We start from the raw sequence: 12,248 nt of genomic DNA, 5'->3' as shown, positions 1-12,248 counted from the left end.
ACAATTATCTTAAATCAGTTTATTTCTTTTCTTTCTTTAACTTTTTTAAATCATTGAGAGAAATATTTGAGTATAAAAATTGAACCCTGACCATTTTCAAGTTCGTATTGGCCTTACATAGAATTCACATTTTTGTAAACGTCAACACACACATTTTTGAACCGTGAACATAAAACAAACCCGAGTATCTATTATCTGACATAATCTTCACTATATCAACTGTTCTCGCGGGAATATTCATGTTTCTATTTAACTTCAGTCTTACCGAATAGTAAAATAAAATTATTGCTAAGAGGTTTACTCTTAAATTAGGCAAATTATTTTGATACCATTTTAAATTAAGTTCGATAGCAATATTCTCAGGTACACCGACTACCTAAATCCACATAACCTACCAATAATCTATTATTTACCTTCATATTTTAAATAAACTTATTATTATTGTAAGTCTTTATTTACTTTTAATACATTCTTATAATTATTTATTGCTTTAATTTACCAATTTCGGGCACGTAGCCGCTAGATGATTTATTTTGTTACGTATTGTACACTAGCGGTACGCCCGCGGCTTTGCTCGCTTGAACAAGAAGTTAGAAGACACTCCGTTTAGTCTCACTCAAGAACAGAATTAACTGACAACTGTCATTATAGAATGATGTCTAATACATTTTTTTATTACTTTAAACTGTATCAATCTTTTAATATGATTTTGCTTAGTATATTATTGTAATTTATATAAGGAACTTGAATGAATTTTGAATTTATAAATACGAGCATGTTGATATTTGATATTCATATTTAGAAATAATAATATACTTTGAACTTAAAGCTTTAGACTTCCTTACATTCTTTTTATAGTAGAATATCCTGGATCATTACAATTATAACAGACTATCTTTGTACTCGTGTTGACCTTTTATTATTATTATTAAAATTATGATCTGATAAATTTAGAATTTTATCTGTGAAAAATTTATTACGCTCAATGGACTTAAATATCTAAACACTTGTTCGGGCTCCGTAAAATAAGATTCTAATAATTTTTCTTTCCATTCTGTCCAACTAAATAATAAAGAAGGTAATTCTTCGTACCATGATTTAACCAAACCAAATAATTTCAGCAAAGCATAATGAATAATCTGTCTATCAGACCAACCGTATTTGGTGAGCACTCTTCTCTACCTTACAAATCCACGTATTAATTGTTTAATCTTTTGACATAGGGTCAAATTCTAATATAACGTTACCTACCATGGTAATTTATCATCGCGATTCTACGACTTATTCATTGATTGCAACATTTCACGTATGAGTAAATGAGTATCATGCAAATTATCATCAATGTTACTACGTACCCTCTTTCCTTCACTGTTGGCAATGTTCTTACTGCTATGGCGCCATCGTCGGCCACTTCAAATTCCTCAAATGAGATGACGTTGAAACTTCACTGCTGCTACTGCGATGACGCCTTCGATTCCGCTTCTAATAGTGACTTCTTAGACCCCGTCGCCTACTTCTAATAGATCGCGCGTAACTGACATCACTTGCACTACTTATACTTGTGCCGTCGTCGGATTGGCGACGGCGCCGCACTGAATGTCGTAATTTACTACGAGCAGTACTGCGTACCGCCCTTTGTCTCGAAAAATGTGCACGAGCATCTTCCTGTGATGGTCGTGTTAAATCTTCTCTCATATGGCCGGCCGTGCTTATGCCTTGACGACAATTATTTATCGTATCCAGTGTAACTAATGTTGATTAGCAGAGTATTTTCTTAGCGGGTACCACTTCTGAGATATAAAGGGGCTCAGAATAAAAGTATAATTTAGTATAAAGGTTTATTCGTTCGTCCACTGCTACGTCTCAGACTAGACTGTCATACAAATTAGAAACACTTCATAAGAAATCTTAGACAATTATAGTATAAGCGGGTAGTTAAATAATATGACTCACTGACAAGTATCGACAAGTATACAAAATAATGTCTATACAATTATATGTACTTTATATAAACTCTAACATATAATAGTACTTAACAAGTTCAAATCTCATCCCATCTAAATTAAAATCTTACGAATAAAGTCAGTACACGTGCACGTCTACAACAAGTACACGAGAACTACTCGTGATTGATGTAAACCGTTTAAAATGGTACATTTTGAGCGCGAGCAGAACCATTTCTTTGCTCCCAGTGCCCATGCTTCGAGCGTTTGTTTTCCAGATGACTTATTTTGCAATAGCGAATCTGTTTTCGCAGGATTTCCACTAAGCCCCGCTTTTCCTACAAGGCGGGGATTTACTTCCACTTTTCAGTTTTATGTAGGATGTTGGATCTAAGCGATTTTTGTAGATACGATTTTGTGTTGTATAAATATGTATTGTTTTTCTACATTATTTTTTTGTGGAACAGAATGGTTTTCTTTGATTAATTGAATGATATTGTTGAGGCCAGTCGTGGCGGCTGCTGGCAATCGAATCCAGAACTGATAAAATAATAATAATATATACCATAATATTTATAGGAAATTTTAATGTGTTTGGTATGACAGGTATACATTCAATTTCTATTACATAGAATAGTCCTTTAGTCTCGTCTCGACTATTTTATAATGACGTAATTTTCATGAATCATTTTTTTTATTGATTCAGTTTTCATTTCGCAATGTTTATTTGGCCGCGTCGCTTGTAATAAAGCTTTTGTTGAACAATTGAACAATAAAACATTTCACAATGAACTTTATTTGCTTTTCAATTCTTTACACAGTACATTCACAGAAAGAATATTAAACACAAACATTTTTTCATTTATTATAATTTATTATTGATAAATAAAAAATAATATATATATACGTCATTATTTAAATATTTTTTTTTACTGTAATATTTTTTTAGCTTCAGCAGGGTAGGGAAATAAAACCTTCTCAGGTTTTAAGACACTCCGTTCCCATTAAGACACTTTTGGTCTCCGTTTTCCACCGAATCATGGAGGCATTGCGTGTTTAGTGGCGGACTCAACGCCGGAGTGCCTTAACACGAGGTTCCCTCTGCCTACCTTGCTTTGTGTGGGGTACAGCGTGAAGTTGAAAAAATCAGGATATCGTGGCGGAGTCGTACGGTGTCGAAATAAGGTTGTGAGTTCAAGAATGGGGGAATAAATTATTTTTATTATGGGGCTCTAGGATTGTAATCCTGGAGACAGAAATATCTTGAAGTTCTACCCTATTATACTATGCGTGAAGCTGATAATAATTACGTTGATAATAATTAGTACGAAATCCAAAATAACAAAAACAAAAATTTTATATTACCTATAGACAGTTTTTATTTACTATACGTACGTATATTATAGTTTTAATGTTCAACACGTTTAAATAATTAAATCGTGACTCAAGCTGGAGTCGTTCACGAGACAGGTGTGAGAATGTTTGTGTTTTGTTTTATATTATTCAGCTTAATATTAAAATGCCTCGCAAACACAAGTAAGTTTCATATTATTTAAAGTTTAGTTTAGTTTTTAATAACTTAGTGAAACATATTAATGAGTCTAAAAATATAATAACTCATTTTTTACATTTTTTAACTAACATATTTACAAGCTGGCAGCAACTGATGTACATAAATGTTTATGTTAATTTAAATATTTGAAATCCTTGAGTCGGAATCGAACCTGGGACCTATTGGGTTTACAGTATGCATTTGCCCTGCGCCACGACTGGCCTCAACGTATAATATAATAATTTGTATTTATATTTGGCGTAATAATTTGATTATTATAGGGCGTGAATGCCCTTGACTAGTTTATAGCAAGATCGTGAATATATATTTTATTTGTAAAAATATATATTTTTTTACTTTGATAGAATTTAATATTCTTTGTAGTTATTAATAGAAATGAGTAAATGCTTTTTATGAAAAAATATTATTTATAATTTCAATTTATTTTGTTTGTCTGTTTCGTTGTCTGTAAGAAAAAAAATATTGATGTTCTTCCCTTGTCTATTAAACATAAACCATATATCGAAAATACGATAATTATAATCAACTAGGGATATTTTAGCTTTACGCCATATTGCCATGCTATAGCACGGTAGGCAGAGGGCCAATCCAATCCAATCCAATTTTCGAGTAGTGTCTTGTTACTAGGATGAGGAAATGAAAATAACTCTTTCCCCGAAGTGGGAATCAAACCCGCACCCATCACATTTATAGTCTGTGCAGCTGCGCTACGACCTCAAGTTAGTACGAGAGAGTTTAGAATTTCATTTTTTTTTCACAGAATCGTTAAACCCCATGGAATGTGGACTAAATGAATATCCAGTAAAATGTAAAACGACATGTCCTCCCCAGTCTTGCGACCTCGCCTATACTGAATACCTCTGTGACCCAAATCCTAACCCCAAATGTGTGCCAGGGTGCGACTGTATAGAAAATTACCTTCGAGATGACACTGGGATGTGCATTTTTAATGAGGACTGTCCATATCGTGAGTATAACTTGAAATTAACATCCAGTTTTGTATGTAAATAGGAATATTCCTATATAAGTAGAATATTATTATATTCCTTTGTAATAACATTTCTTTAGTGTAAAGTGTAGAAAAATATTAAAAATAAAGTTTATTAAAACAATCACAAATATTTATGAAAGACTTAAGCTTGCGACTGTAAATTCAACGGTCACGAGTTCGATTCCTGCTCGGGATATTGGGATTTAATATTTTCCTTTTCTCGTTTGAATAACGAGGCAAAGTGCCTTTAGTTCTGCCACTCAACATGCAATGCCTCATGAATTTAGCGGAAAGTAGGGAACCACTTCTTTAATAAATTCTAGGGAATTATGTTATAACAATTAAAAAGGTATTAATATAACATTTAAATATACGGTACTTTAAATATATTTAAGCACCAAAAGTATTCTGTTTCCATTCATAATATGAGTTATTACGGCGTCGAAAATCATATCAGCCTACGCTTTTAATTATTGAAGTTGAAATTTCACAAATTAATATTTCATTTACAAATGTCTCTTATAATTGAGTTGAATTTTGTATCTAGCAATTGCTATAAATATCTGTGTAATAAAACGAAATGTACGGATTGGAAGCACTTGCTGCATCGACCTAATAATTCAATAGTTTCTTTTTGTCTTGTTTCATTTCAAGTAACAAATAATTTTACTTCCAATTTTTATTTATCCATTTATATACGTACTGGACGAATTCCTATAAGAAATTATCATTGAAAGAAAAAGTATATTCTTATAGTATCTTATAGTCTCGAGAGATTCGGCGGAAAGTGGAGAACAGAGTGTCTTAACACTATGTTCCCTCTACCTATCCTGCTGTATGCGGGATGATGTCTCCCGCGTGAAGCAGATATTTATTGAAATTTTAAATATTTTTTTATTTTTTTTAAATATTTACAGTCACATTGCCTTCTTTGATTAAATGATTTAATTAGTCAACTGACTCAGATCGCGTGGCAGATCTGAACGCCGTACTGCGTCTTGTTTGCAGAGCGAGAAAATAAAAACAATTAATTCTTACGAACGGGAATCAAACCCGTTGCACGTCCGTCGCATCGCGTTGCTTTAACAGCCTATATTTATTATCTTCTAACTTAACTTCATACATATATTTTTCTTTTCAAAGCTATACCACCTCCTTTGTGTAGCGAATTTGAAGAGCCAATAACAATCTGTGATGATTCCGATGTACAATGTAATTCTGATGGCAATTGTAAATGTATTGATAAATATGTAAGGAATAGTAACGGTATTTGTGTACCAATTGCCCAAAATAATAGTAAGTGATTTTTTTCATATAAATATAGCATTAGGACCTGATAGTGAGGCCAGTCGTGGTGGTGATAGGCAGTGGTTTCAATACCCATTCGTGAAATATTTAATATTTTCATTTCTTTGCTCTGGTGTCAGAGTGAACCGCGGTGTTGAATCACGCCACTCAACACGGAATGCTTCCAATATTCAATGGAAAGTGGAGAGCGAACTGTCTTAACACTAGTCTTTCTCTGTCTACCCACCCTGTTATGCTGTATGCAGCGTGAAGCGGTATTATGACGGCTCTCACTACGTCGAGTGTTAAAGGAAAGTAAGAATAATTCTATTATTTTGTATTTAACGGTTAGATATCTCAGGTAATATGAACCAGCACGGGTATGTATCAAGTGCTGGATCAGGTCTGGCTGATTTGGTTTATAACTGCATCACTATCTGAACCCAAATGTAAAAATTTTCTAACTGTTCTACACGTATTTAAGAGAGCCGCTTTTTGAAGAGTCAAGTAAGTAAATCTAGGTAAATTAAGAATATTTAAAGACCATGTTAAATTTTTCGGAATAACACCCGTTGTTGATATTACTATTATTTTTATTATTATCAATTAAATTTCAGCAATACAATGCGGTTATAACGAAGTCCCGTCAGACTGTCAACAAACATGTCCACCTCAGGATTGTGACTTCTCATACGACAAATACGCTTGCAAGGCCGGCCCTTGCAGCCCTGGCTGTAACTGTATAGGTGACTATTTGAGGAACTCCACGGGCGATTGCGTGCCAAAGGACCAATGTGATACAGGTTTGGTTCAAACAAAATTGTCTAAATTGATTCTATTTTCTATTTTATATTATTAAAACTATTTATAAATATTTAAATATGTGAAGTATTTATGATAAATAAGTCTTTAAGGTTTTTACCGTAAGCTTGTGTAAATTCTGTTTAATAATTCCTACGACTGGGAATCGAACTCATAAGTGGTGCGTATTGTAGACATTGCGCCAATGCACCCCAACGGCTTCCGTATTATACAATATGAATACAATTCCTATTATTGGATAAACAAAATATAGGTTTAACAAAAAGATTTCAAGATGACCCCATTTTCAATGACTATATACCACTATTGTTTCATTTTTATTATTCCTAGATTGTAACAATTACGTTCGATAGTGCTCTTTCCAAGTCACAGCCATGGACTCCTTGTATAGTAGAGCCAATTAAAACGTCGAATCTGCGGGAGACAGATGCAAAATTTCTGTATTCATATAGTATATTTCAAAAAGCTTTCGAATACTGACAATTAAAGACTTGTATTTGTTTTGTTAAGTAATTGGGATAGTTGTGAGTTAGATTCCCATTCTTTACTTTTTGTATCTACTATCGTTTCTTCATTTTCTGCTGAAATCTTGACTCTACACCAAAGCGAAAAAATGAAAATATTAAATATTGCATTTCCTTGATTCTGTGGGATTTGAACCCACACGTCCACAGTCACACGCTTGTGCCCCTGCACCTCGGCGCCTATCAAAAAATCCTTTTTTAAATTTTTTTTTAGAAGAATACGAGGAACCGGAGGACAACTATAGGTCAGAAGCTTCATCGTCAGCTTCTTCGTCAGCATCGTCGTCAGCGTCAGCATATGCATCATCTTCGGCTTATTCATATGCTAGCTCTTCTTCGTCTGATGATATGAACACAAACACTGGTAGGTTTTTTGATAGGAATAAAATAAAACTTTGAACGTAGCTGGCTTTGAATCCGGGCATCTTGGAAACCATGCAAGTTGAAGGCTCAGCGGTCAGACCTTGGACAATTTTCAAGAGGAACGGAATGTAGGAAAGCTTCCTAATTTTGACTAGTGGAATCGAATCTGTTACTCACTTAAAAAAAATATTTATCCATTACACATCTTTAATTTAAATGAAATCATCATTTTCCAATAACGTGAACCAATAAACACGAAACATAAAGATTTCTCATTCAAAATCGTATTAAGACAAATAAATAAAACTTAACGATCTTTTTACGGCGTTTCACCGAGTGCAATGGAAGCAATAATAAAGTGGAAGATATATAGCGTGTTCTATTAATTGAACAAGTTGAAATAAAAACCTAATTTCAGGTGGAGCTCCCTGTATTTACGACCGATGCACGCCGACCTGCTCTGTGCCCAACCCTGGTAACTGCCCACAAACTTCGAATCCCCGTAATTGCGCTACTGGATATATTTTATCTGAGAAAGGCGGCCAGTGCGTTAAATTAGAGGAGTGCCAGAGTGAGAAATGATTTAATTAATTCTTTTTATTTATGATGGTATATTATATGAGGCTGTCGTGGTGCAGGGGCACGAGGGTGGGACTAACGCGACTGGTAACGCGACGGTTGTGGGTTCGATTCCTTAATAATCCCTTAGTAATAATGGATTATTAAATACTAAGAGATTATTCTCTCTCCCTTAATAATAATGGATGATTTTTTCTTAATATTTTCATTTCTTCGTTCTCGTACCAAGGCAAAGTCCGGCGTTGAGTTCCTCCACTCAACATGCTCAATAAATTCGGTGGAAAGTGGGGCACGGAGTGACTTAACACTAGGTTCCCTCTGCCTACCTTGCTGTATGCGGGATACAGCGTGAAGCTGATAAAAAAGTATTTTTTTTATTACATAAATTTGTGTTTATCTTTAAAACAAAAGCTTAAAATATTTTTTTAATCATTCTAGAATATAAAAATTGCAATGGCGACCGCAACGCAACGAAAAGAGAGTGCGCGAGCTCATGTAAATCAACATGTAAGAAGCCGAATGCAGTATGTAGTAGGGAATGTGAACCTAATGGTTGTCAGTGTGACCCGCTTTACTTGCTCTCTGATGAAGGAAAATGTATTTTACCAGATGACTGTCCAGGTATATAAAATTCTCAAATGACTAGCGACCCACGCTTGACTTCGCCCGTTTAAGCAACATGTTTTACTATAGCGAACTTATAGATTTTTTTTACATAAATATAATAAGCTATATAACTACGAAGTTTAAACTAAATTGTAAATATTTATATTATAATTAATCGTAGTAGTTAGCTAAACTAATTAATATTTCTATGTGGTTTTAATTAATTATTAAGGTTTAATAATATTTAAATTAATTTTAACATCCATTGCTAAAAGTAGTAATTACTGTGTTCTAAAATTATTAATAAAACTTGATTTAACAATATTTTAGGAGGCAACCCGTGTCGTCAAAATGAATATTTCGTATTTTGCAATGTTGGTTGTCCAAACAACTACTGTCCCACATCTGACAGTCGAGCAATGGTTGCGTGCGACCCACCGTACCCCTGCCCTTCCGGTTGCTCTTGCAAAGTGAACCATAAGAGGTTGAGCTATGATGATGATAGGTGTATACTGGCTTCTGATTGCCGTAAGTATTTCGATTAAAGAGTTTTTAGTGTAGCAAAATATTATTATTGTTTATCTAGCTCGACTAGGGAATTAAAAATAATTTAAATATAATGGTTTTCCAAGTGGATATCATATCTACAACCTTTACTTTTTTGTTGATGATGCAATCATCATTCAATTCAATAATTGATTTGGCATTTTTTTTTAGCTTGACGCTATATTGCGCTTATAGCAGGGTAGGCAGAGGGAACTTAGGAACCTATGTTAGTTAAAGACACTATGTTCCTATTTTGACGTTTCTGTTTCCCACTTAAATATAAAGTTATAAAATTGACAGTATTGTTAAAATGTTACGAAAAACAAATTCATCGTTTCTCCGACAAAAATTGTTAATTTCCATACTAAGAATGGAAGAATCCATTTTTCTAAGTCTCGGTTCTTCCTACGTTTAGTAATATCAACTTATATATTTTTTAGTTTGGTAGGTATCATTTTAGTCAAGAAAATGGAATATAAACGTAAATCCTTCTAATATTGTTATTATTTCTGTATAAAGCACCTGTAAACTGTACAAGACAAAATGAAGAATGGAACCCGTGTCCACCGCCGTGCTTTACCGAGACATGTCGGGATTTGAACCAACCTCCTCGTGAATGTTACCCATATGCCCTGGACTGCCAGCCACAGTGCGTCTGTAAGGACGGCTATAGACGAAACGACAGAGATGTTTGTATACCAATCACAGAATGTTAAAATGGAAACTAATTTTTATTTGATGAAAAAAATGATGCAAAATTTAAAATATTAAACGTAAAAATAAGATTTTAAAGTTAAATATTATTTAAAAAATTGTTCTTTTGTCTATAAAGTGTAATAAATACTTGAAATAAACATATATATTAAAATTCTACTTGTAATTATTTAACTTACTTTCAAGGAACGGAGTGCCATAACAATAAATTTCCTTTGCTAAGTCTATAAATAAAAAAAAAAATGTTTTCTTTACAACTTCAAACCCAAGTTCCAATTGGAAGAGAAAAGCAGCAGTAAAGGTAAGACTTTCTTATGCAAAAATCTACAAAAAATGAGTACAATATATTAAAAATAAACAATATCACTAGTAACTTATAAGGTGTAAATGAAACAAAAACAAATATATTCCAAACAGCGCTGCCGGGCTAAAACTACTATGCTGACAGGAAAATAGGATAAGAGGCTTTCCTAAGAAAATCCGATGGAGGTCGAAAGAATACAGACAACTAAAGAAAATTGAAGGAAGGCATTCACAGTAAGACACTTTACCGTCCGAACTTGGACGGATTTACTCTTGTGAGTTCAGCCAGTGAATGGAGATCTCAAACATATTTATTTTAAATTGAATTTATTGCTTGTGATGTCTGTATTTTTGTTTGTTACAGTTAAAGGATTTCAAAGTACAAACGTTTATCTGAGCTTGTTTATGGTTGTTTTTAAATATTGTATTAAAAGTATAATAAAATATTTTTATATTTATCATCATACTCATAATATTTGAGGCCAAACGTGACGCACACACGTTACAGGTTGTTGTTATTCTTACTCGAGGTTTTTAAATATTTTCATTTCTTCGGTCGAGGTACAGTGCGGCGTTAAGTTACACCAATCAACATGCAACAAAGAAGAGTTGTCATTAACAATTAAAATAAGCATGAGAAAGACATGGCTCTGACAGTATACAAAGTGGATCGTCTAAATATTAAGCAGCGTTAATTAACGAATTAATTACGCGAAATTGTAAACGTGACGTCATTTTTTAACCAATATAAGTAAATAAGGGGGAACCTAAATTAATCTGCATGATTTACGACTTGAGTAAATTAAAAGGAAAAATTTATGATGGACGTTACAGACGATACTTCATCGTGAATATTTTTTTTCATAAAATTAAATGAAAGGCGATTAAAATTTTATTAAAAATATATAGGTAAGGTTTTAATTACAAAATATTAGTCTATAAACGTGGGGATAAGACTTTTTTTAGCTTCACACTGTATCCCATACATACCAGGAAAGCTGGAACCTGGGAACCTAGTGTTAAAACAATCTGTTCCCATTAAGACACTGAACTCACCTCGAAATAAAAAAAAAACAGTTTCACGCTTTTTTCCGCGCAGCAGAATAAGCAGAGGTAACATATTATAGTATTTTCATTTGCCCTACCAATGACTGCTTAGAGAATTCGGAGAAAAGTGGGGAACAGAGTGTCTTAACATGAGGTTAATTCACGCTTTATCCCTAGCGGGTTAGCCAGAGAGAACGGAGCACCAAACCTTACGGTAACATAGTAAAAGTTTTTGAAATTAAAACAATCACTACGAAATTCATCAATGTGTGTTAAGTATAAAATTATATACCGAAACGTAATTTAAACTGCTTAATACATACATACATAAACTATGTTCCCTGGGGTCACATTTTGTCAGTGTTATATTTTTTATTTAAAAAATATAATTTATTTTCCTTGATTCTCGCAAGTACACAATAATATAAAGTTAAAAACTAGTTATATTTTTCCTATACATCAAAATATATTATATTGAAAAATATATCCCACATGGCGCAGTGGGGTAAAATGAACGCGTTGGTTGTGGGTTCAATCTCTACTCTTAGAAATGAGTAGTGAGTACATTTAAATTATTTTAATATCTCCGCTCTAATAAAGCCTGCACTAAATATCTCAAATTGGGGCAAAAATCCATGTTTCTAGAATGAGATTTTTATTACTGAGTTGTCTACCTACGGCTATTCGTAATCCATACCTATATTATAAATTCGAAAGTAACTCTGTCTGTCTGTCTGTCTGTCTGTCTTTTACGCAATCAGGGCCAAACCGCTAATTTAATTGTGATAAAATGCTCATATAGAGATACTTGAGGGTCCCGGGATGAACATAGGATACTTTTTTTTTCTCATATTTGTAATATTTTCGATATATACCAATATATTAAAATAATTAATTTGACAACCAATTTATTCCGCTATGTTAATAACAATCGTCGCTACGCGTTGCTA

General features: G+C 33.3%; 1 protein-coding gene across 2 annotated transcripts; it reads left to right on the top strand.

Annotated features, from left to right (window-relative positions):
- The first annotated feature begins 3,387 nt into the window (after nucleotides 1-3,387).
- LOC146539888 (uncharacterized) lies at nucleotides 3,388-9,983 on the top strand. 2 transcript variants are annotated; one of them, XM_085207763.1, is made up of 9 exons: nucleotides 3,388-3,479; nucleotides 4,277-4,483; nucleotides 5,651-5,803; nucleotides 6,412-6,597; nucleotides 7,355-7,504; nucleotides 7,922-8,074; nucleotides 8,521-8,703; nucleotides 9,019-9,216; nucleotides 9,754-9,983. In XM_085207763.1, the coding sequence occupies exons 1-9, from the start codon at nucleotides 3,422-3,424 to the stop codon at nucleotides 9,948-9,950; spliced, it is 1,485 nt and encodes a 494-aa protein (XP_085063889.1). In that variant the 5' UTR covers nucleotides 3,388-3,421; the 3' UTR covers nucleotides 9,951-9,983. The 2 variants fall into 2 exon arrangements, with proteins under 2 accessions (XP_085063889.1, XP_085063890.1); XM_085207764.1 differs by lacking the exon at nucleotides 5,651-5,803.
- The last annotated feature ends 2,265 nt before the right edge of the window (nucleotides 9,984-12,248 follow it).

This window comes from Heliconius melpomene, chromosome 3 (genome assembly GCF_056956725.1).
Source record: "Heliconius melpomene rosina isolate 202511_hmr_F chromosome 3, ASM5695672v1, whole genome shotgun sequence".
In the NCBI taxonomy this organism is placed as follows: Eukaryota; Metazoa; Arthropoda; class Insecta; order Lepidoptera; family Nymphalidae; genus Heliconius; species Heliconius melpomene.
This window is presented reverse-complemented; position numbering and strand designations above follow the sequence as displayed.